At 41.2% G+C, this 26702-nt stretch overlaps 1 protein-coding gene across 3 annotated transcripts in view; it reads left to right on the top strand.

Moving 5' to 3' along the window:
• The window catches only part of VCAN (versican), a 118733-nt gene that overhangs the window by 26885 nt on the left and 65146 nt on the right, over positions 1-26702 (top strand). For all 3 annotated transcript variants that reach the window (XM_013191796.3, XM_048045690.2, XM_066989062.1), the window contains exons 4-6: positions 219-393; positions 508-635; positions 16314-16607. In XM_013191796.3, coding sequence (XP_013047250.3) covers positions 219-393; positions 508-635; positions 16314-16607 — 597 coding nt within the window. The remainder of the gene's footprint in view (positions 1-218; positions 394-507; positions 636-16313; positions 16608-26702) is intronic.

Below are 26702 nucleotides of genomic sequence, written 5' to 3'. Positions count from 1 at the left end.
TCCAACTGTTTTAACATAGGGTGTCATATAATTACTGGTAGCAGCCACTAGAGGGGGAGACATCATTTATATGACGGAATATCTCGTAGCCTTCTGGTGTTTTAATTGTACCCATCTGTTTTCAGCATTGTAACAATATACAGGTAAAGTTAGAATATAATGATGATTGCAGAAGTGATGTAAGATGTGTCACTAATCTGAGCTTGTTATCTTTTCAGGTGTTGTATTTCACTATCGTGCAGCAACCAGCAGGTACACTCTGAATTTTACACAAGCTCAGCAGACTTGTCTGGACAATGGTGCTGTCATAGCAAGCCCAGAGCAACTGAAAGCAGCCTACGAAGATGGATTTGAACAATGTGATGCTGGCTGGTTGTCTGACCAGACTGTTAGGTGAGATATTTAAAAGGCCCCTTGAGAGTGCTTCTCCAAATTAATATGCTTAGCCTGTACAGACTTAATGTGCTGACTTGCCATAATAATAAATATGAACATGCTGCATTTCAGGTATCCAATTAGACATCCAAGAATTGGCTGTTTTGGAGACAAAATGGGAAAAAAAGGAGTCAGAACATATGGGCGTCGTTTTCCTAATGAAACTTATGATGTGTATTGCTATGTGGAACACATGAAAGGTAAGATAGGTCCATATTAATTCTACATGACAAAATTCAAAGTGACTTGGGATTCTAATGTGGAAGGGCAAATAAATAAGAAATTCTGTGTACAATGCAGTTTGACAGTTTTGAATCTGAAGAGAATTGCTGAATGAAGTGAACCTATATTTTGTGGTATAGCAGGCCTTAATTAAAAGCGAATGTGGAGTATACAAAGTGAAAGTCAAGTTTAAAGCTGCTATAGTTAGTGACAGTAGATCTCACAAAAGTTGCTGTTGAAACATCTTTTTTTTTTCAATGTTATAAAAGGATTTTCTAAGAAATGCATTAAATGTTTGAGAAGCTATATATGTCTTATATATATATAAAGATGGATAAAATACATGTGCCAGTAACTGTATTATAGTACATAAGGTATGTAATTAAGGTTTTTAGATGTCCAGAACATAAAATTAGAAATATATTTAATTGCAATCCAAGTTTAATAACATCTCTTTGGAAAAGGGGCATCTCAGCATCAAAAAGAAACAATCAAGAACTTTTCATTGAGGAATAGGCATCTTTAGTGAAATTATTTGCAATTCAATAGTATGATCGTAGACTTTGCCAAAGCTGCACATTAAACGGCTCTAATGCAGCAGAGGGATTACGATCCTGCCACATGGTAACTACAAACCATGGATCATGGTGTGAACCCTACAGTAACTCATGGTCCATGGTTAGATTCTATGATCCATATTAATTCTGCAAAGAGTTGGATGGCAAAAAGAAAAGTATGATAAATTTCTCTGTGATTTGGCTGTTCTAGCATGCTCAAATCTTCATATTACAGTTCTGATATTATACTTATTTCTTATAGTCTCCCTTCTGAAGTGAAATTAACCATATCCTTTCAGTGGGCCTATAGATATATTCCAAATACCAGATATCCTTATGCTTAGACATTACTGTGACAAGTTAAATATGTATACTTAAAATATAAGCGTAGCAATATCCTTTCCTGTTCTGTAGCCTATTTTTTTTGGCTTTGTGCTGGTTATGTGCATGGGAACTTCACTCTGGTACAAAAATACATTGCAACCAGGACCAAAGTATATTTTCCATTCACTGCAACAGACTGAATATGTCATACTGCTACTGTCTTGAGAGATTTTTATTCCATACTAGTTTCACTGTTCCTTTCTAAAAAATACTTGCAGTTACTAATTATAGGCTTTTTGAGCTGCTGCTTGACTGATATACATTTGGTTTAGTGTTCTTGAAGTCATTGGAACAATACAGTCAACTATGGTTCTGAACAAGCCTGCCTTTGTATATGTACAAATGCAAAATTAAGGTGCTCAGTGTTCATTTGTATTCTGTATTAGAGTAGAAATAAATTAGATCATGCAAAGTTTTCTGATGATGATGTCTTTTAGAGACTTTAGTCACTAATATCAGTAAGCATTTTTCTCGTATATTTAGTAGCTGAGGATCTGCCCAAACTGTGTTTACTTTAAAGATTTCCCAAAAAAATAAAAAATAAAAACGCAATACAAGTCTTGCAAAGACTATAAAAACATACAAGCTTAGAAACTGAAAATTAACCAAAGGAATTTTGTTAGTGCTTAGTATTGTCTTAATTTTACTTATGCTCCATCTGTATCTGTCAGTGAACAGCATACATGAACACATACAATTCATAACATTCATTCCCTGTAAAACCTTGATGGAGGTGAATTCTGAATCAACTCTTGAATCAAGGCTTATAAATTCAATTTATGTGTTTCCTATATTACAAAATCCAATTTTGACCTGGGATGAAGAAACAATATGTTTTTCAAAAAACAATCTTCCTTTCCCTCTTAAGTACAAAGAAGTATGATAATATGGAGAAGCTCATCCTGGATGCATTTGAGCCAGCAGTTTCTCAAAGTCAAATGTTCTCACCGAGATTTAAAGAAAAAAAAATTAAAAAAAAAATGTCTTGGATGTGAATCTCTTAGCATGTATGAAAAGGCTGAAATTTAAGAATACCAGGGGGTTTGATCTATCAAACCAAGTAACAGTAAGTATGGTCATTTTACCTTCTTCCTTGCGCTGTAGCTTCCTGTGGAAAACTGTTTAAAGCAAATGCAGTTTTAGCCTTTGTCTTAAAGGTGCTTCAGAGCCTGGGACAAGATTTTTAAAAACTGCTCTGACTTGAAGACTGCAGTTGAACACTTGATCCAACAAAGTTCTCCAACACAATTGCAAAGCACATTGGAGGGTAACAACCTGTTCACAGAGATGGATACAGGCTCAGAATGAAATTCTGCAAGAGGCAAAGATGCCAGCGAGTTTAACTATGGTCCTAACGAAACGCAAAGTTTGTTTGACCTAGCTTTTATCTAAATATTCTCAGAGTACATATTTATAAAAATATTCCAGAATCTTTTCTGCCAAACTAAGAAAAGAACACTCCATCTTACACTGGTACATATTGTACACCTCTTTTTACTCTGAAGAGGGTGTGAGATAGAAGTGTGATAAATGATGGCTGCATGTGTAGTTCATAGAATCACAGAATGGTTTGGGTTGGAAGGGACCTTAAAGATCGCTTAGTTCCAACCCTCCTGCCATGGGCAGGGACACTAGACCAGGTTGCCCAAAGCCCCATCCAGCCTGGCCTTGGGCACTTCCAGGGATGGGGCTCCTCTTCAGCTCCCTCTTCAGCATTCTGGTAGGTCCCCTTTAGGTACTGGTAGACTCCTATAAGGTCCTTCTGGAGCCTTCTCTTCTTTGAACTAGACAACCCTAACTCCCTCAGCATAGGAGAGGTGCTCCAGTCCTCTAATCATCCTCGTGTCCCTCATCTGGACCCCCTCTAACAGGTCCATGTCTTTCTTGTGCTGGGGGCCCCAGAGTTTAACACAGCACTCCAGGTGAGGTCTCACAAGAGCAGAGTAAAGGGTGCAGCCCAGGGTACAGTTGGCTTTCTGAGCTGCAAACGCACACTTCTGGCTCATATTGAGCTTCTTGTCACCCAATACCCCCAGATCCTGCTCTTCAGAACTGCTCTCAATCCATTTTCAGCCCAGCCTGTGTTTGTGTTTGGGATTGCCCCGGCCCAGGTGCAGGACCTTTCTTGTGGCCTTGTTGAACTCCATGAGGTTCGCACAGGCCCATCTCTCAGGTCTGCCCAGGTCCCTCTGGATGGCATCCCTTCCCTCCAGCATGTCGACCACACCACACAGCTTGGTGTCATCGGCAAACCTGCTGTGGGTGCATTCAAGCCCACTGTCCATGTCACTGATAAATGTGTTAATTAATACCAGTCCCAATACCAGCACTTGAGGAACACCACTCATCTCTGGTCTCCACGTGGACATCAATTGCAATTCTTTGAGTGCAACCATCCAGCCAATTCCTTATCCACTGAGTGGTCCATCTGTCATATCCATGTCTCTAATTTAGAGACAAGGATGTTGTGTGGGACAGTGTCAAATGCTTTGCACAAGTCCAGGTAGATGACATCAGTTGCTCTGCCCATATCAATCAACACTATGACCCTGTGGTAGAAGGCCACCAGATTTGTCAGGCACGATCTGCCCTTAGTGAAGTCATGTTGGCTGTCACCAATCACCTCCTTATTTTCCATGTGCCTTTGCATAGTTTCCAGGAGGATCTACTCCATGATCTCTATAGGGACAGAGGAGATAATGACCAGCCTTTACTTCCCCAGGGTTTCCTTTTTTAAATATGGGGGTAATGTCCCCCTTTTCCAGTCAGTGGGAATGTCACCGTCCTGCCACAACTTCTTAAATATGATGGATAATGTGTTAGCAACTTCATCCACTTGTTCCTTCAGGACCCTTGGATGCATGTCCTGAGTACTTGTGCACATTCAGTTTTCTTAGACGGTCTTGAACCTGATCTTCTCCAGCCTTGGGAGGTTCTTCATTCTCCCAGTCCCTGCGTTTGCCTTCTGTGACTTGGGAACTACGGCTAGAGCACTTGCTGGTGAAGACTGAAGCAAAAGTATCGTTGAGTATGTCATCTTTTTTAATATTGCAGATAACCAGTTTTCCTGTTCCTGTCTGTACAGGGCCCACATTTTCCTTGGTCTTCCTTTTATCACTGATGTACTTATAGAAGCCTTTCTTATTGCTCTTGATGTCCCTGGCCAGACTTAGTTCTAAATGGGCTTTAGCTTTCCTAACCTGATCCCTGGCTGCTCAGACGATTTCTTTGTATCCTCCTAGGATATATTCATTTGCTTCCATAGTCTGTAGGCTTCATTTTTTGTGTTTGAGTTTGGCCAGGAGCTCTTTCTTCATCCATTGTGGGCCTCCTCCATTTTTTCCTGACTTCCTCTTTGTTGGGATGCATTACTCCTGAGTTTGTAGAAGGTGATCCTTGAATATTATCCAGCTTTATTGGACATCTGTTCCCTCTAGGGCTTTACCCCATGACACTCTATCAAGCAGATTGCTGAAGAGACCAAAGTCTGCTCTCACAAAGTCCAGGGTAGTGAGCTTACTGTGTGCCCTCCTTGCTACCCTAAGAGTCTTGAATTCCACCATTTCATAGTCCCTGTAACCAAATATGCCCTTGAGATTCACATTCCACACCAGCCCTTGCTTGTTGGTGAGAATGAGGTCCAGCATAGCACCTCTCCTCGTTTACTCCTCTACCACTTGGAGAAGGAATTTGTCATCAGCATACTCCAGGAACCTCCTGGATTGCTTCTGCCCTGCTGTGTTGTCCCTCCAACAGGTATCAGGGAAGTTGAAGTCTCCCATGAGGACCAAATGGTCATGGAACTGTCTCACTTGCTGGGTTATGTTGGTTATGTCCATGGATAATGGTATTGCTACTAGAAGCACTTTACTGTGGTAATAAGGTGAATCTGAGTAGAGGGGAGAATTTCTTCTAAATCAGTTACAGTTTTACCAATGACTTCAAGAAAGTAGAGTCAGGCCAACACCGAGCACATAATTTCTTATGTGCTCATCCTTAAGCTTATCCTTAAGCTCTCTGTGTAACAGTAAAGCCCTTTATGTGGAGAGGTGACTGGTGGAAGAGATAGTTGCCACTTAGCTGTACAACCTCAGCCCACTGCAAAGGGATTTTGTTGCTTCTGTCGGTCAGTTTTAATGCTGGATTATTGCAAGAGCTAACCAAATATATCTTTCCTTTTTCTTTCTTTTCCTTCCTTCCTTCCTTCCTTCCTTCCTTCCTTCCTTCCTTCCTTCCTTCCTTCCTTCCTTCCTTCCTTCCTTCCTTCCTTCCTTCCTTCCTTCCTTCCTTCCTTCCTTCCTTCCTTCCTTCCTTCCTTCCTTCCTTCCTTTTTCTTTCTCTCTTCCTTTTTCTTTCTCCCTTTCCTTTCCTTTCCTTTCCTTTCCTTTCCTTTCCTTTCCTTTCCTTTCCTTTCCTTTCCTTTCCTTTCCTTTCCTTTCCTTTCCTTTCCTTTCCTTTCCTTTCCTTTCCTTTCCTTTCCTTTCCTTTCCTTTCCTTTCCTTCCCTTCCCTTCCCTTCCCTTCCCTTCCCTTCCCTTCCCTTCCCTTCCCTTCCCTTCCCTTCCCTTCCCTTCCCTTCCTTCCCTTCCCTTCCCTTCCCTTCCCTTCCCTTCCCTTCCCTTCCCTTCCCTTCCCTTCCCTTCCCTTCCCTTCCCTTCCCTTCCCTTCCTTCCCTTCCCTTCCCTTCCCTTCCCTTCCCTTCCCTTCCCTTCCCTTCCCTTCCCTTCCCCCTTCCCTTCCCTTCCCTTCCCTTCCCTTCCCTTCCCTTCCCTTCCCTTCCCTTCCCTTCCCTTCCCTTCCCTTCCCTTCCCTTCCCTTCCCTTCCCTTCCCTTCCCTTCCCTTCCCTTCCCTTCCCTTCCCTTCCCTTCCCTTCCCTTCCCTTCCCTTCCCTTCCCTTCCCTTCCCTTCCCTTCCCTTCCCTTCCCTTCCCTTCCCTTCCCTTCCCTTCCCTTCCCTTCCCTTCCCTTCCCTTCCCTTCCCTTCCCTTCCCTTCCCTTCCCTTCCCTTCCCTTCCCTTCCCTTCCCTTCCCTTCCCTTCCCTTCCCTTCCCTTCCCTTCCCTTCCCTTCCCTTCCCTTCCCTTCCCTTCCCTTCCCTTCCCTTCCCTTCCCTTCCCTTCCCTTCCCTTCCCTTCCCTTCCCTTCCCTTCCCTTCCCTTCCCTTCCCTTCCCTTCCCTTCCCTTCCCTTCCCTTCCCTTCCCTTCCCTTCCCTTCCCTTCCCTTCCCTTCCCTTCCTTCCCTTCCCTTCCCTTCCCTTCCCTTCCCTTCCCTTCCCTTCCCTTCCCTTCCCTTCCCTTCCCTTCCCTTCCCTTCCCTTCCCTTCCCTTCCCTTCCCTTCCCTTCCCTTCCCTTCCCTTCCCTTCCCTTCCCTTCCCTTCCCTTCCCTTCCCTTCCCTTCCCTTCCCTTCCCTTCCCTTCCTTCCCTTCCCTTCCCTTCCCTTCCCTTCCCTTCCCTTCCCTTCCCTTCCCTTCCCTTCCCTTCCCTTCCCTTCCCTTCCCTTCCCTTCCCTTCCCTTCCCTTCCCTTCCCTTCCCTTCCCTTCCCTTCCCTTCCCTTCCCTTCCCTTCCCTTCCCTTCCCTTCCCTTCCCTTCCCTTCCCTTCCCTTCCCTTCCCTTCCCTTCCCTTCCCTTCCCTTCCCTTCCCTTCCCTTCCCTTCCCTTCCCTTCCCTTCCCTTCCCTTCCCTTCCCTTCCCTTCCCTTCCCTTCCCTTCCCTTCCCTTCCCTTCCCTTCCCTTCCCTTCCCTTCCCTTCCCTTCCCTTCCCTTCCCTTCCCTTCCCTTCCCTTCCCTTCCCTTCCCTTCCCTTCCCTTCCCTTCCCTTCCCTTCCCTTCCCTTCCCTTCCCTTCCCTTCCCTTCCCTTCCCTTCCCTTCCCTTCCCTTCCCTTCCCTTCCCTTCCTTCTCTCTCTCTCTTTCACTCTCTCTCTCTCTCTCTTTCTCTCTTTCTCTCTTTCTCTTTTATGGCTCTTTGTGCAGAAGTTTTCAATGAACTCAAATCAGAAAATAATTTCCAGAAGTCATAAGGAGTCCTAGTTTTATTGATATATGCTGTAGGCATGTTATACTGACATGCAAGGGAGTTAATTTATTCTCTTTGGATGAAGAGGAACAGATGCAGTGTTAGAAAGAAACAGTACCATGTCATGGTATAATGCAGGATAGTTTTTTTTTTTCCACTGCCTTCACTTAAACCTGCACCTCTGAGCCAGACTTTCTTTTTAAGAAAGAGCTGTGGAGCCAAGATGGCTTTGTCTATATAGCGGAAACAGTCTTTGTAGGAACAAATGATAATTTTAAATGCAGAACTTGTTTGAAGTTACATAACATCAGTGGGATTACACTTTGCAACCACTCATCCACAGAAGACAGATAAAAAGTCAACAGAAGTTATTAGAAAGTGAACATCACATAAAAATAGCTCCTGTGTTTTTTCTGTTGTATTGTAGCACACTCATCCATTGGTAGAAGACTTAGCAGTTCAAGACTTAAGTTTCTGTCAAATTTATGATTTCCCTGTTCACCCAACCAAGGCTGATTCTGCAAAGTGTAATCCTTCTCTTGTACTCTCAGCAGTTCATTAATAACTACTGGTACTTAGAATCACAGAATCAAAGGAAAGCTTGGGTTGGAAGGGACCTTAAAGACCATCTAGTTCCAACCTCATGCCATGGGCAGGAATGCCACCCACTAAATTGCCCAGGCCTCGTCCAACCTGGACTTGAACTTCTCTAGGGGTGGGGCATCCACAACCTCTCTGGGCACAACCTGTTCCAGTGCCTCACCACCCTCTGAGTGAAGAATTTCCTCTCAGCCTCTAATCTAAATCTCCCCTCTTTTAGTTTAAAACCATTCCCCCTTGTCCTTTCATTGTTTGCCCATGGAAAAAGTCACTCTCCATCTTTTTTACAAGCCCCCTGTAAGCACTGAAAAGCTGCAATTCTCTTCTCCAGGCTGAAGATCCCCATCTCTCTCAGCCTTTCTTCTTAGGAGAGGTGCTCCAGCCCTCTGATCATCTTTGTGGCCCTCCACTGAACCCACTCTAACAGACCCGCATTCTTCTTTTGTTGGGGATCCCAGACCTGGACGCAGCACTCCAAGTGGGGACTCACCAGGGCAAAGTAGAGAGGGACAATCACCTCCCTCAACCTGCTGGTCACTCCTTGTTTGATGGAGCCCACTTAGCATATTGTAGAGCTGTGCTTAGACATGATTTTTTTTTTTTCCCATGGTAATTTGAAAGTTCATATCTGCATTGTCTGTTGTATTCTATGCCAAATCTAATAGACTTACTTGTGATAAATAAGTCCTTATTTGGAGAGCTCATGTCAGTGGGATGACTATTCATGGAATAAGATGGTGTTTGATTAATGATATCAAAATTTGGGCCATAATAAGATGTCATCATGGAAGTCATTGAACAGTTAATGGTCTGTTGGCCAGTATTAGAGATATTGTTACCCCAGAAGGCCATAAATGGTGGTAAGAATACTCTCAATACACAGCATTAATGTGTATTGAATTTACAGTACTTATTTGGGTAGTTACACTGAGGATTTGTAGGAGCAACACCATTTCAGTTTTCTTCCTTTCTGGCCACATGAAATCACAAAGTTAGCCAGAGACATGGATTTCTCCTTGAAATATAAAAAATTAGCTTAAATTAAAACCAGTTGTCTAGGCTAAGTCTTGCCATTTCCTTGCTCTGAGAAAAGCCACAGAAATTATAGACTGCACAATTATGTGTAAAATATTTTGAGTTTTGCTAAAAAACATGGGAGAATACTTCTGGGAAGGATTTTAAATTTCTGAGCTCCTAATGATAAAAATAAGAATGTAGAGTCAATATATCATTAAATAAGTACTGGGCATAGGCTCTTACTACAAACTGATTCTACATTCATTATATTTTGTTGCATATTTCATTGTACTAAGTGTTAAAAAACATTTAGAATACCTTTAAATGCAGGAGGTGATTTATTAATAAAGAGCTTAATCTAAAGCAATTCAGCTCCAAATGTTTGGATATAAGTCTGAGGTTCTCCTCACACCTCCAACTGAAAAGTGTCTGCACCAGTGTCTTCTGCAGGATACTCCCTTGAAAGGAAGTGGTTGATGAGGATGGAGGTTCTGTCTTCAGATAAGGGTGTATATGATTCATTTGACACTGCTGTGATGTCAGAAATGGAGACAAAGTGAAATCTGCTTGCCAAAGCCCACTGATGAAGTGAGGAGCCGTGAGAGCATGCTGCAGAGCCAAAGCACAAACTACTCCATGCAGCATCATCTTCTGGCCAAAGCCAGTTAGAAGCCATATATGTCTAATAAGCATATATATAATATGCAGATGGGGAGTCATGCTAAGAAAGTTATTTTGGATTAGCTGTTGGGAAGATTATAAAGTCTTATTTCCATACACCATTTTCAGCCCCCCAGTGAGTGTGGGGAAGAAAACGAAAAAATCAAAAAACAAAACCAGATGTCCTGTAAATACTTTCCTCTTAGTCTCATGCATTTTTGCTATTGTCATGGAAATTTGTGTGAGAACAATAACAATTTAAAAAGTCATAGTCTAAAATACAGCTTCAGGTGTGAAGTGTCTTTTGTGTTTTGGGCAGCTAAAGATCTTCTCGAGAGCCTATTCTGATTCCAGAGCAACAATGAAATTTTTAAAAAAGCACACGCAGAAAATGGTCTTTTCTTCTCAGTTCTTGGCTTTTGATAGGGTCACAGTTTTTGCATTGGCTTCCACTGGATCCCAGTTAGAGGAGACTGAACAGGAAATAATGCCATGGTGCTTTTTTATGCACAAGGTGGTATTTGAGCTCAGAATATGACAAAACTTGTCTTTAGGGAATTCCAAAAATCATGACTTCTCAATGCTTTTTGTGAGAGTGAAGCACAAAAGAAAAAAAAAAATAAAAAAAAAAAGTTAATTTTTCCCCTTTGTATTACACAGTGACACTTTGCAACTACAGCAGAGCTATCTAAGGGTATAGCAGTTGCCAAGCTACTCATCATGCTTGAGGGTAAGCCTGTGGGAGAAGCGTAGCCTTCCAGACCTGTCAAGTGCAATGGATTCCTGTTCAGCATATAGTTTTGCATAAAACAGACCCAAGACAATCAGGAAAGCTAAATTGTTACTGATGTGTATCAAAAGGAATCGACTAACTTGTTCTAACGTGTGAGAGAAAAAGACTTCTTCAACTTGTCTAGTCTTCTGCTTTAAAGCTGAACCTAGCTGCTCAGGTCTGTGTGCCAAAATGTTCAAAGCAGCACAGCTCTGTCTGTTGTCTCTAAAGAATACAGTTGAATGAAGCTGGACATCCAAAGTGGTTTTCCTGGTTTTCCTTTCCTAAAGAGCATTTCACTATAATCTGTGACTTTGTTAAGGATACCTCTTTACCAGCCTGGTGTGTCGGAGAAGCAGCCCTTAACAGCAGCAGGACAGAGGAATAGAAGTGCAGTTGAGACAACAAATCTTGTCTGTGCAGCTTGGGAGAGGAAGGCTGAGGCATGAGCTAGATTAATAAGTTAACTGTATGTAGCCTCTGAGGACACTGCCTGTGGTGAAGACAGATAAAACTTTTCAGGTCCATCTTGGCCCAGGTATATATGTGCATTTTTTTCCAGAGTAAGCAAGACAAGGGTAGTGGTCTCCGATGTCTCCATGTATGTGTGTACAGGTGGGATTGATGCGGGCAGTATTTCTTCTTCCCTGGTACACAAGCAGTCTGATAGTCCTGTTGGTGACTGCAGCTGCCTTTTTGCAAGGGCCTTCTGGCCAAAGATAGAAAGAAATAAGGAGAAAATGGAAATTCTTGTGGGTAATTAGTGTTCTGTGAATTTAATATCCATCTGGATTCCCTTGATTTTTCTTTATGCCTTTGTTTAGGCAACACTGAAAGCAGTGGAGGTTGTAGAATCTGAGCACCCAACCACGTGAGAGCACTTCTTCCTTGTGTTGCTGAGTGCCAGTTTGGACAGTAATAATGAAGGGTCTTGTTACTCAGGGAGATTAAAATGGGTGAAAAGGGGGAATAAATACAAGGGTTTTCTGGTCATTTCTCCAGATGTGTTGGCTAATAAGGAGGACATTTCATAGGTGGTTGACCAGCCACCATCAACACCAGCTGGTGTGTTACCAGATCTGTAAAAGCATTCAGTGAGAAACTCACATATTCTCTCTTAAATGTCTCTGTAGTTTCGTAGAATCCTTCAAACATCTTTAAAATCTCTGTCATGTCAGGTGTAAAATCACTTGCAAGTGATACCTTCAGCTGCCAGGTGTCAGGAACTTGTACCTCATTTGGTTGATCCTGGCACACTGCATGATGGCATGTGAAGCTGAGGGGATGATGCTGTGCTCTGGGGAAAGATTGCCACATAGCCAGGCTCAAAAAGCTCCTCTAGGAAGTAGCAACACACCAATCCCTTAATTGCGGTTTCATCTATGGGAAAAGAAATTACTGGTGAGGTCTGTGCTGGAGGGCTACAGCTAGATTCATTACTTTTGCCCTAGTCAATACATGTTGTGTATTGACCCCTGGCTATGGTTCTAGCCTGCCCTTATTTCTGTGCTTGCTTTTAAGATGTGTGATTCATGAAATTCACACCTACAAACATGCCCAGCTCAGTGAGATGTCTCTTGATGAGAGAGAATAAGTGAAATAACCTTCAAAGGAATGAAGATTGCTATAAAACTAGCTGATAAGTCTTTGGATCTTAAGTTTTTTTCCTTAGGGCTGAATCAGCTTTTGTCTTCAAGGGAAAAAGCTGGCTTCTTCATCTAGCTTGATGTATTTGAAAGAGAGGGGAGAAGGAAAGAGGGGAAAAAGACATGTCAGGTGTCCTTTTTAACCAGGCAAAACAAACCCATGTAACTGGAAAGTCCTGGGGGTTCTTCAACTACTCTGACCACCACGACTGGGCAATTGACCTGAAACTTGAAATTAAACAGTGACCAGGAATAATACACGTTACTTTATCGTCTGCAGTCTAAACATTGTCATGGTCTCCATTTTGCCCCCTGGAACTGTAGGTCTAATTCCTCTCCATCTGCTGGTCTAAGCCCTGGGGTTTGCCTGCATAGCACTGCTAAGTTCCTTGGAGTGGACTACAGATATAAAAACATTGCAGATAGATTTTAACATTAAAAAAAAAATAAAAAAATCTGCCCTGCTCTGGTGTTTGTGGCTATACCATTTGTTTATCAACATTTCTTTGAGTTTCTCTGGGGTACTCTCCTAGTGTTTTGGCTGAGGAATGGAGGTGCTTTCAGATACCATCATAAAGACACTCTAAAAGACTGATAGGAGCAATCCTCTTGCTAAATATGGACCCCATTGTGCTGCCAAAATCAGGAGTTATTTTTACAGGCTACGTGGATTAAATGCCTGTTCAGAGAATTAGGACCAGCACTCTTTTTACATACTATGAACTGAATTTCCACACTGCTGTGGGACACTAATCATGTCAGAAAGGTGACTTGGATAGCAACATATCTCATCATATGGATGGGGGAATTCTGTATGAGCTGCAGTTGCATAAGGCTGGTTTTAGGAAATACAAACCTTTTACGTCCCTCTACATTCCAAGTGATTGCACTGGTGTACACAAACAGTAGGTTCTGACAAATTGCATCTGTGCTCTCTGGGCGAGTATATTCCTGAAGTGCTGTCTGCTGTGCATGCAGTGTGCATGCATGCAGAGACCATAGTCTGCTCAAGGTGAGATGTGCAGGAAAGATTGTGTAGACTTGCTCATCACATATTTTTGGGCTGCTGCAAATGAAATTGATGGTATCCAGTTGATGAAGCATCTTGAGAGCTTCTTTCTTCTCAAGTGCTTGACAGTAAACATAAACCTTTTTTTAATATATTTTTTTTTTTGTAATGTGGTTTTGGAAGAAGATTGCAGAAAATTTACATTGAAGGGCCTTTATTAAACCCATACTTTATTTTATTTTATTTTTTACATTTTGTGCCAACAATTATCACACATATTAAGTGCACACTCAAACAAACGTATAGAAATTTATTTTGTTTTCATACTGGACAGCCAAATTGCAGAGTCATATCTCCTAGGATAAATTCCTGCTATTGGGAGTCTGACTTTTGCACTTCAGTGGATTGCTTTTAAATAGGAATTCTGGAATCATAGCATACCACTCTTTAACCAGAACAACTGCAAGCTGCTATGTTTTAACACATTTCTACCCTTTATTTTGTCATCAACGTTCCTGAAATACATGAATATTTACTTGGTATATGATGGACTGGCAATAAAAGCAGTTTACTGATCGCTCTGGTACCTTTTTGCATTCCTTGTGAATTTATCCTCACTTTTTTATTTTTAAAATACCAAATGAGTGGCAAAGAAAAAAAAAAAGACTTTGGACTTTACTTGCTGGACTGTTCTGGTTAGACTGTATATTTTCTTAAACATGTGGGTGTTTTAATCATTTAGTTTTTCTGGTAGAACACCCTTTGACAAAGATGGTGTCTGCATGAGAGCAGCCAACTTCAAGAGATGAACAAAATAAATAGCTGATGCTTCAGTAGAATAGATTGAGTATAAAGAAAGACATGCCACCCCTCTTTTAAAATTGCTCTACTATCAGTATTGCATAAACAAGCACATTCCAAGGCAAATTCAAGGTATATTTCTGTATAAAAATCTTCTTGTGCAATTTGGATGGGTAAGTTCTCTGCAAAATACTCTAAAAAAGTACAGTTTGAACCCTGTGTTTTGAAATCTCATAGCAAGACAAAACTGCTCGCTACGTTTCCTTGCTTTAATAGATTGCAGGTATCATCTCAGAGAAATAAAAATCCGCAACTTCAATTATGTTATGCACAAGCTTAATTTGGAGGCAGTGATCCGGATTAGTTGATGGAAAATTTCCTTGTTTTTAATCTTACACTGTTAACTGTTTTCCTTTGTCTTCAGTAAGTTTCTCCCAGAAAGAACGCTGTGGGATTTTTTGATGTTATTTTATTTTTGATGCATCATATTTGTTGGGAGAAAACCTATAAAATATGTTATTTCCCTTATCTTATTTTACTGTCTACCTGGATTGATATTATCTGCTTTTTAATTGCAACAATTTTAACTATTAATTTCCATATACACAATAACTGTTGCATGGCTGAAGGGTCCTCAGAACAGAAGGGGCTGCTTTAGAGAGGTCTCTCTGTGCTCCACTGTTGCATGGTACTTGCCATGGGGATAGTGTTGTGGGATAGCTGCATCCACCTTTCTTTATTGGCCATAATACCAGATCTGCCCCTTGATGCAGAAAAAGCTGTCTTCTGCAGAAGTATTTAATAAAAAAGTGCATTGTCTTTATGGTCTGGAGAGCTGAATGAAGCACTCTGGCACTTCTGAGAGGTGAATGATTCTTCACTTTCCTTATCTTAAAGTGTGCCTTATAGATGTGCTCTGTCCCTCAGTAGCTACAGTACTTTACCTCTAAGTTGGACACTCTCTACAGCATGTATAAAGAAACTTACATGGTGGAATTGATATTACAGCTGTAATAACAAATCAGAGTTTTTACCTAGGAGGAAAAAGAAAATTGGCATGTTGCCTCCTTTCACACTTGCATTCCTTTCAAGCCCGAAACAAGCGTAATATTGATGTGAATGAAAGTGCTTGGGGTGATGTAGTCTGTCTGCCTTTTGCTAGGTTACCTTGAGACCACTGCTGAGGTATGGTAGATTGCATGTCCGGTATGAATTAGCAGTGCTCTCCATTGTGTTCTGGTCCACCATACAAGGGATGGGGAAGAGAAGTACCGTCTGGTAACAAATATTTTGAATTTGCTCTGTTTCTACAGCTGAACACATTGATCTTAGGTCTGAAGCCTGAACAAAAGCTAGAAAGGAGTCAGCTTACTACTTCATTCCCAGGACACAGACATCAGACCCTTGATTTCATTTATAGTGTTTGGATGAACAAGGCAACAGATCCAACTGCATAATGGCAATTTGACTTTGAAGTAAAATACTTGACATGCTATTTGTTTTGTTTCAGTTTCCAACTGAGAAGTTATTATTTTCAAATTACTGTTCCATGGAAACTAAATTATACTAGGGGCAGTCTAGATTAATTCAGCTTTTCACACAAAAAGGGCTTTGTGCACACAGCTTGCCTAGTGCATTCCCTCACCTGTGTTCCCTGTGGGGCAAGGTCAAGACTGATGTAAATGCAACATTCAAAGCTGCTGTGCAGCAGCAGTGAAGAGCATTTGCTTTGTGTGTGTGTCTCAAGTGAGATTCTAGTGACGACTAAAAAGGTCAGGTAAAAGTCTTGCAGATGTAAGGGATTTGTTTTAATGAGAAAGTAAATTCTGTTGGACTGGATTTAATCAGCGCAGTTGAGTCACAAAGTCTACTCCAACAGAGGCCACAGAGGAACTTCCAGGCTCCTGTTACCTCTGCCTAGAGACTGGGGGAGGGACCCCATCTCCAACCACAATGTAGCTCATTGCGTAATGTTTGTATAAAAATGATTGTGCTTTGAGGTAGGCACATTTTCATATTGAAATCTGAGACTTTTGATTTTCTGAATATCTGCTTTTTTGAATAAAAGGGTAAGCAAAAAACTGATCAAGCAAAATTTGAAAGCAAACTTACAGGACAGGAAGAGGGGAGCTAAGCTGACTTGATCGTAGAATTTGATACTCAGTCTTTGTTATCTTTTTCTTCTTCCTCTAGACGAAGTTGTTCATGTTTCCGTTCCTGAGAAGCTCACCTTCGAGGAAGCTAAAGAGCTGTGTCGGAAACGAGACGGTGTCCTTGCTTCTGTTGGGAACCTGTATGTTGCCTGGAGGAATGGCTTTGACCAGTGTGACTACGGCTGGCTGGCGGATGGAAGTGTTCGTTACCCTGCCTCGGTGGCTAGGCCCCAGTGTGGTGGAGGTTTACTTGGGGTGAGAACCCTGTATCGCTATGAGAACCAAACAGGCTTTCCTTACCCAGATAGCAAGTTTGATGCCTACTGCTATGAACGTAAGCTTTTTTTTAGTTATAATTTTCAGTACACTCACCACTCTAACCCTGAAAAGCATTTAATCTATGTTTTGTTTCAGTTCTTGCGGTGCACATCAGTCTTTAAAATTTGTTTTATCAGTATGGCTTTGAAAATAATAATAGAGGAAATCCAAACTAAAACAAGTGTCTTAAAGTAACATTGGCAGATAAAGGCAAAATTTTAAGGTAAGATTTCAGCCTGGGTACTGTTGTATTTATGTGGAGTGACACACCATATCCACGATTAGCCTGGGACTGTGGAATACGTAATTCAGTGCCTGATTGCACCCTGGTTTCTTCTGTGTAAAGTCAATGAACATGAGAACTGAAGAAATGTACTTGACCAGATACATGATTGTCATCTAGCCTGATGCTCTACTTCCAGTGATGGCAGTAAGAGAGGCTATTTACAGACTGCATACAAGCCAGGCCTTTTTCAGGTCTCTGAGATGCCAGTGAACCGGGGGCTATCGCTGGATTCAAGACGTTTTGCCACGCCATATATTTTAGGCTTCTAAAGTAGTTATAATTACTCACGTAATGTTTAATGTGTTGGCCAACCGGCACTGCTCTAAATTGCCTTTCTTACTGCCGCTTCTGTTCCTCCTGGTGTTTTCAGAGACATGTCAATATTTGCCACATCCACATAGTAGACTGCATCAATCTAATCCAGACCTCCTCCATGCCCGTCAGCTTTCCTTTGTCTTTGGGGTTAACTATTGCATTGTAACCTCTTCCATCTTCTATACTAGCAGCCTGGCTCTACTATTATGGTGCAGCCACTTCTTGAACAGGTTCCATTTGTCCCAGAAAGTTCACCAGCTTCTAGTAAAGCCGAGCTTCTCTTCCCTATAACATCATCTTACCTCTTCATTATAGTTGTAGATCCCTGCAGGTCTCTTAGGCCTTCATAGAACTGACCATGCTTCTTACGTTACCACAGTGGTCCTGGCCTCATCTGCCCAGCCTCCTGCAGAACATCCCTCCTACATTTCCTTCTGCCATTAGTGATGACTACTTACAGCTCCAATTCCCCTACACCTCCAGATAACGTTTCCATGCATATCATGATGTGCAATGTCAGCTGCTGTGTAGGCCTTTCAAATATCACAGACCAGCTAACTGTGTCTATTAGCAGAGGAACCCATCACCTTGTTTCTGTCCTTCAAGATCCCTTCCATCACAGGACTGTTCCTGATGCAAGAGGACACTGATTCTATTGGAAGGTGGGTCACATCTAAGCGATTAGAGTGTGTCTTCCCAGCTAAACATCTGGAGACTTGCAGCCTTCTCAGCAGCATAAGGAGGTTGGACTACTCAAGAATTTCCCTGGATGCCTCTCTGATGAAGTTCCTTTGGTTGCAAATGGTACTATTGGTATTAAGGAGTAAAGGCGACTTGTATTGAGTTGGTCTTTAACTAAGAAAATAGAATTTGTAGGGGTCTCAGTCCTTTGACTTGTTTTATCAGTCACAAGTGCTTCAAATGTGCATCGTGTACTGTCCCTATTTTTGTGGATGATGAGCAAACTGCAGCCACAGATCTTTCCAACTCAGGCTTTGAAGGCTCATTTATGAGCGAACCTTACTGCCTAAGAACAAATCCTGACATCTGGTGTAATGTTGTGCTCTGACTGTTCTCACACATTCTTACCTGCAAGATTTTAAATTATTATTTTTTGTTGTTCTTTATTGCTTGGGAGTTAGATGTTGCAAAACTTTGCATGTGGCGATGAAGGCAGGAGAGCGACGAAGATGGTGAAGGGCCTAGAGGGTAAGACGTATGAGGAGCGGCTGAGATCACTGGGCCTGTTCAGACTGGAGAAGAGGAGGCTGAGGGGGGACCTCATCGCAGTCTACAACTTCCTCGTGAGAGGGAGTGGAGAGGCAGATGATCTATTCTCTGTTATCACCAGTGACAGGACCCGCGGGAACGGTGTGAAGCTGAGGCAGGGGAAGTTTAGGCTGGACATCAGGAAGAGGTTCTTCACCGAGAGGGTGGTCACACACTGGAACAGGCTCCCCAGTGAAGTAGTCACTGCACCAAGCCTGTCTGAATTTAAGAGATTGGACTGTGCACTTAGTCACATGGTCTAAACTTTTGGGCAGACCTGTGCGGTGCCAGGAGTTGGACTTGATGATCCTTATGGGTCCCTTCCAACTCGGGATATTCTGTGATTCTATGTGGAAGTAGTCCTAGTGGACCTCAAAGAACCTGCATGAAGGAATAAGGACTGGTTACGTTCAGGAGTGTGTGCTTTAATCTGCAGAGCAGAATTTTGTCAAATCACTCCTTCTGTCCCTTCCCAAAATTGTCTATGACTATCTATAAGTGTTGTGAGTAAAATTGACTAAAGGGGATGTCATTCATCAGACCCTCTAAAAGTCAAAGTAGGGGGACTGTGGTTTGCCTATAATCTAGTCCGTAGGTAGGACAAATTCCAGCTTTTCAACATATTAGTGTGAGTGAATTTCACCCCTTCCAAACAATATGTGCCTTTTCAAAGTACTTTCGGAGTTTTACTTAAAAAAAAAAATTAGTAATATACCATTTGTCCTAAAAACATCCTTGTTAAGAATTGGGTTGCTCTTTCTGAAAACTGTTGCCCTTGTTACCCAGAAAATAAATATGTCATCAGTTTGCAACCCAAGAAGTAGACAGACTATGATTATGGATCATTTTACAAGAAAAGAAAAAAAAAAAAAAGAAAACAGAACCAACAAAATTTAGTAGATGGCAGGCTTGCTCTCTAGCAATTTTGATTGCAATCAACATTACATCAGACTTATTTAAATGCTGCTTGTTAGATGACTCAGGTTTTGCCAAGTACACCTCCTTTTGTGCAAGGAAAAGCAGAAGTACAACGCTGAACCATATACCCTCCTTCAGGAAGCCTGTCTGCCATACATTTCTGAATTTTTTGATAACTTTCTCCTTCTCAGAAGGTGCTCGGGATCTCACAGCAACCAGCTATTATTCTTCATTGCTTTTGGTATAAGATTTATGCATGTAGTGAGTAATGAGACGTACTGCCTAGCGTCTTGATCTTTCACATCTCAGACAGCTGTCTGAACAGTGGCTGCAGAGCAAGCCACCCTCTCCCTTTTCTGGGGCAGAGAAAGAGGGAGAAAAAAACTCTGCAGTTTAGCTTGAATTTTAGGTCCTTGTTTCAAGTCATCTTTTATCCAGAAGTTTTCTCTATCACTTCCCAATATTCAGTATTTTCAGTATTCCTGATTTCTTCCCAATATTTCAGTGTTTCAGTGTAGTAACATAACACATGAAATCCTCTATCAGCTCTGACTGCTTTTAACTCAGTATGAAGTTTTATGCAGCGGTTCCTACAGTGCCAAAACAGTCCTCTCCAAGACCTGATTCACAGTATCACAGTATCACAGATTTGTGTGATACTGTGAATTCTTTACAGTTATTCTCAATACAGTGCTGATAGCTCTTGCTGTGCTCATTAGGTGTCTCACATTACACCTTTGTACTTTCCTCATCACCTGTGTACCCAATCATACCAGCAGAACACCTCTGTGGCTGAAAAAGAATAAAAGAGGGAGGTGGCTACATACATTTATGGTCTGCTGAAAGGAAAAACAGTGAGTGCCTCTGTGGGCGAGGAAGGTCAAAGCCAGCTATCCAGGTAGCACCAGTGCCGAGAGTCTGCAGCACAGATGTTCATGCACTGCCCTCAGTTTTTACAGCGTCTCTGTACGGTTTCCTCTGCCTCCCTGTGAAAGCCAGAGAAGTTCCCACTGACCCAGCTTCAAGTGCTCTGGCCACATGCTGCACGTTTAGTTTGAAGTGCAGTGGCAGTGATTAAAGACCCATTTCTGATGCTTTTACTCGTGCTGAGTAAGACTATACTCTCTGAGTAAGGCCACCAAAGCAAACGCCGCCCAGCCTCAGAAGGGATGAGTCTAGCACTCAAATTTACGCGTACTCTGAAGGAATAGGTCTGTAGCAGAGCAGGCATCTGTTTTAATCATTACAAAGATTAATCTTGCAGGTAAGAAAGGGGCTTTCTTCAGCCCTCCTTAAAGTCTTCACTCCTATCTTGTGATTTAAAGTCTCTTTGATGGAAAATTACAAAACACTAATTTTAAATCACAGTTAAAAGAAACCTCAATCAGTGTTTTGAAAATCTGAACTACTTTTAAAAAGGAGTCATAGTGATCAAAATACATTAAAAAACAGTAACTTGAGCAGTGAATTAAAAACAGTAGACACTAGTTTCAACAAAACAGCCAACCTGGACAACATTTAACAGTACATTTAAGTTCAGCATTTTAACCTCAGCTGTTTTCTGGTTACAAAGTTACACTGTGCAAAGTGTCTTGACTTTTGGAAAATAAAAGTGGCCCAGGCTAATGATACATGATTTAAAATCTAAAAATCTTGTTAAAAAATAAAAACCTTCTTCACTTTGATCACAGATTTTTTGACTCTACAGAAACCACATGGCCCTGAGTTTCTGAAACATTATCTGTGTGTTTCATCTCATCCCTCCATGACTTTTGCCAGACTTCTTAGTTCTTTTTTTCTAAGAGGTACCTAATCATGTATCTGATGAGGCTTGAAAAACTTTCTGGTTGGACACATGATTAAGTACTTGAAGCTCCTTGGAGGTCATCATCAGAGGAAAAGTTTTTCAAGTGTGAAAATGCAGGACTTCTATTCACATTTAAAAAAAAAAAAATTAAAAAGAATTAAAGGTGGAACAGTCATGGAACACTGGTGTTTATTTATAAGAGAACAAAACAGTTTCAGCAAAGAATACTTCATTTTTAATTGGTACCTGCTTAATGTTTAGCTGCTGCATAGAGCTATAGGCTATTTAATCCTGTCACCTATCCTATCCCACATCTCATCAGGTTAAATTCATCAGGTTAAACCTTGCCACAGACTTTAACAGATGTTGGATTAGGCATTTTGTACTGCAGTATCTGTAGAAAAATTGTGCTCCAGGAATGCACTATTGTGCACAGAAATGCAAAGCAATATATATATATGGCTTTTGTCTTACATACCTACAGCAAAACTGAACTAGATGAACTACATACAGAGAATTGGTTGAAGTTTTGAAAAATAAATCTGTGTTTTGCTGAGAAAAAGTGGTTTATTAAAGCTGAATACTTCCATGGACCTGTATTGATTTTGGCGAACCTCTCAGCAAAACATTTTTTGCTTGACTCAAAACATGTGTCTACCATTTTGGAGTCATTTCTCTGGACTGACTGACCATTTTGTTTCAGATTTGCCCTTTCATTTCAACTTTCTTTTGCATGCACCTTTGCCATTTCTCTTTATGTATGATTTCATTCTAGCTGGAGATTAGAAAATCCCAGTTCAGAGACAGATGCTGCATGTGGTTGTCCACAAATGGGGTCCATGTTGTTCTGATTGCTCTAATACAGCCTCATCAAGAGCGGCTTTGAGTCATCTGCTGCTCATGACTGGGGGCCTGCTTGTTGGCTGCTTTGTCTGTCTAATGCTCAAAATCAGAGTGCATTTTCACAAAGGTTAGAAAGGAAACAACAGCCTTTGTAATACACAACAGCCCAGGACTTTGCAAGACCAAAGGGGAAAATAATTGTCTCTGTGCAAGCCTCTCCTCTGCCCACCCCATAACCTCTTCAACCTGAACCCTCTGTTTCTTGCCAATTCTCACTAGGATGTGGGGTTTTGTAACCTAAGGTGACTTGAAAGCAGTGTTTTGGTATGCAGGCTGCTGAAATGGGGAAAGAGAAAAAAGTCCTCCAGCATGAGCCACCACAAGCACAAACTGCTGCCCAGAAACATCGACTGAGCTTGACTTGTCCGGCAACAGAAAGGGTAAACTTTTGAGGCATAGCTCAAAAACTGGCAGAAAAATTGTTGTCCTCCCTTTTGCTGCATGTGACTTAATTTGGAAAACTTTGAATAACTAGGCAGATCTATCCTTCTCCACAACAACCGTCGGTAGCTACGAGTCCCAGCTATTTCCTGGATGAGGAGATTATTTCCAGCCTGATGCTGGGGACAGTATTAGGGCAGATCTGTGCATTTTTGATCAGTTTGGGAAAGACTGCAGAATGCTGGAGACATTAGGCACGGTGATACTCCATAAACAATATTGTAAATCTGAGGAAAAAAAAAATTTTTAAAAAGTTCATCTTAGGAGTAGCACAGTAGAGTAGTAAGAATATTAAAGACAGTGTCCTCCACCACTTCGCAGCTCAGTCCAATATCAGGATGGACAAAATACCTTTGAAAGGCAAGCATTTGAAGGTGATGGCACTGACCATAGAGTATGCAAGGCTGTTGGCTCTGCTTATGCTTCCCTTTCCTCTCAGTAGAGGTGAGGTCTTACCTGCACGCAACAATTCTCTGGCTTTTATTATTTTGCTGAGGTGGTGGATTTCCATTCTTCTCTCACATATGCTTAGTGAGACCTACATAGCCACAGAGATCTCCAGAAGTAAGTCGGACCAGGTGCAGGAGGAATACATTCCCAAAGCTCTCTGCAGGGTCTGTAGCAACAGGCAGACATCCTAAAGGCTATGCGCAATAACAGCTTCTAGTGTGTTTCTTATGCCACCCTGCCATGTTCACATGGTGGAGGGATTGTGAGAAGCCATGGAGGGCATACTGAAAATGGGCAAGAAGGCCTCAACTTGTGCCACACACCTCACTAATACCTGGCCCATAGAAGGAGGAGGAGGAGGAGGTGATGGCATGGTGTGAAGCATGAAGACAGAGAACTTGGTTTATCAGTCAGGCCCCTGGACCAAGTCCCCTAAACGTGATCCAGCTGCAGCCCTTAGGTGGCTCAGGAGGTATAGCTTCAGAAGGATGTGCTTTTTGCCAGAGAAAGTGAACATGCATTTCTCTGAGTGATTTCACAGGTGGGTTCCTGGAGAGCAGACCCTGAGGGCAAACACTGTGAACTCGGGGAAAGGGTGGGGAAAAGGGGACACGGTGGCAGGCATTTTTCTTTCATTCCCTCAGATCACTCAAAGGACCAGGAAGTGAGGATGGGATTAGGAGCAACAAAGGGGAGAGGTAAAAGTTCCACTCTTTAGGTATTTAAGTGGAGGAAAAATAAATAGTCTTTGCTCTTTATTACCTGTGCTCACTGCTGTGGGAACTGTGTAACTCAGGGGATACAGGGATAATTTGTCTCCTTTCACAATAGGTGGAGAGAGCAAAGCAGCAAGATTTTTGGTGTCAGTTCCTGACCCAAGTGACAACCTCAGCTCTCTTCATTCTTCCATCATTTATTATTATTACTGCATTCAGAAGACAAAGATTGTTGCTTCTATTTGGTGCTGGGACAAATATTTCATTAGGAAGAGCTGACTAAGGAGACTCACCTGTATTTTGTCTTCTTTTGGCAGTTTCATTATAAATAACATGAAAGAGAAATGCTTTTTGCTATTGTTCTTTGTAGATAGGCAGGTTATAATTTGTTCACAGAACAACACTTACATATGGGGAAACTGGGAGATAACATCCTTCCCCCTTTAACCAGCTGACTTCAGATGTTACGAAATAGCAAGTGGTTTCATTTAACAGGATTTGTGATCACAGAGCTCATAGTGCTGCTGCCTCTTCTGTTTTCTTAGCTGGCAGAAAGGAACCTTAGCCAGTACTATGATGAAGATGCATAATCTTTCTTTTTGTTTTTAAGTTTTTCTTGCAAATTAGGTAGACTGCTAGCTAGCTATTTTTTTTTAATTATTATCACTCTTTTTAAAAATGCCATTCAGTTTCTCTGGTTTTGTACATATTGTGTAAAAAGAGAAGGATACTGCATTTGGATTTTTCATTATTTTTCTCATTATATTTGGCTCATGTTTTGATGTCAAAACACAGTGTAGGTAAGTGGGAGTATGTGCCTGGAGTTATGGGGAAACTGTATAGCTGCAGTATCAGATGTTGAAGCCTCCTTACGGTCTCACACATCCCATGTGAAATGAACAAAACTCCACATCCCCTGTCTACCCTTCTGCTTCCTGAAATGAACGTGAGAGGGGGTACTGAGTAAGTGTGATAATGACAAATTTCTAGCTCAGTCTGTAACCCAGAGGACCAGTTTTTATTTTTTACTGTTTTGATCTGGTCTTACTCTTAGGCTTGTCCAGTAAGTTAAACTCCAGCTTGCATAGCTTGCAGAGACACGGGAACTTTGAAGGCTGTCCTCTCCACCAGGGCTGGTAGAAGGGAAGGGACAGGCACCCAGAACAAACTTAATAAAGCAGCAAACAGGAATGGACGTGTAACAATATATTAAAATGAAATCAATGAATCAGCCTGCTAGTGTAGACATCATGCTAAAAGTGAGTGGAAGACGCTGAACCATTAATTTTGACTCTTTCAACACTAGTGATATTTTGGAAGAGTTTATTTTGGCTGCTAGGATCCACAGAAAGAATTCAGTATTTCCAGGTCTTGTTGTGATTTAAAAGTTTTTTTTTTTTTTTTAATTGTTTTGGGTGTTGGCAATGACTCAAAATAATCTCCTTTTTTTTTTTTTCTTTTTCCTATTTGTAGGGACTATGTTCATCCAGGTTCTTAAGTACATTCCTAAATGTAAACACACAAGCAATTTTTTTGAGTGCAAAGGAACTGCTCAAGTGGTTCTTTTTAGACACATGGTTAACATTTTGTGGAATTGATTACGCTGAAAATGTATATATAAAAGTTATAACATATATATGTAATCTTTAAAATAAGCATTTTCTCCTCCAGAAAGTACACCCAGATATCCTGAAATTATTATTAAACAGCATAGAACATATTAAAATCCTTATTTGGTAATTGCAAAGTGAAACCATGTATAAAGTAGTGCAGTGTGATTTCCTGAAAATATTGAAAAAATATTAAGCTTTAATATTGCTCCATTATTTTAAATCCTTAGTTAAACAATGGTGGGAGAGAAAAGGAAGAAAATGCTGCATGGTGAAAACATAAAATAAATAAACAGAGAACTAAAATATATAGTATCTCTGTCAAACCATATACTGCATCCAAAACCAACTTCATTAAGGCTGTTCAGTATAAAAGGAGTAGATTAAAAACCTACATAATAGTCTTTGATATGAGCAGCTGTTGGTGAGATAATTTGCTTTCTTGCTTCTAATATGTTCATGAATTTTGTTAGGAAAATTTGCCTTGTCTTGTATCAGAAGAATGACATAGGAGATAGCATATTGCATGCATGATGCAAGGAGTACAGTAATACAAAACATCTGGGTGGAGAGGATAACAGTTCAAACTGATGGTCAGCCTATTAAAAAGGCAACCTCGTCTTTGCTTTTCTCGTTTCTCACGGAAAAAAAAAAATAAAAATGATAGATTTCTTCATGAAGAAGCATCTTTTTTTAATTTGCTCAAAAAAAGTTTGAGAACCTGAATGATGTTTATGAAAAGCCTTATACATCATATTTATGATGAGGCAGTTTTAGGGGTCCAGAAGTTGATTTGAACCAGAACTCCTCTTTGCATACTGGCAATTGCCCGTCCACTTGCATAGAAGAGATTTGGTTGTTTATTGATAAACTCTTTAAAATACATATATACTTTTCTTAAACCAATATATGAATTAATATTTACTGAATCAATGCACTTGTATTTGGTCAGACTAACTCCATTAATGCATACACCTATTTTATCAAATAATTAGCAGATAATGACATATGAACAACAGGTATTTAGGCATACACCTGTGAACTTTTGGGTTTCTCAAACATTTCCAGGAGATTGGGAAGTTATTTAAATGGTTGTAAGTGTACACAATTTCCCAGCAGTGAGGAAATAAAATTACCTTTTTCTTCACAGATAATAAAATATTTATTCGTGCCCTCATTTTTGTGTAGCTTTGTTGAAAAGTATTAGATAACAATATTCTTTTGAAGGGTAATGTTCATCATCCCTTGAAATGCAGTAATTGGACACTGAATGAGTAAATAATGTTGGCTGGAAGGCAAATTTGGTCTGCATTACGGAAAGTCATCGTGTGCTTAGAAAGGATGATACAGGACTATATGCTGCCTGCTTCCCACCTTGCCATAAGGAAGAGCTGTA

This window comes from Anser cygnoides, chromosome Z (assembly GCF_040182565.1).
Source record: "Anser cygnoides isolate HZ-2024a breed goose chromosome Z, Taihu_goose_T2T_genome, whole genome shotgun sequence".
NCBI lineage: Eukaryota > Metazoa > Chordata > Aves > Anseriformes > Anatidae > Anser > Anser cygnoides.
Note: the sequence above shows the minus strand (reverse complement) of the source record. Positions and strands in the feature narration are given on the sequence as shown.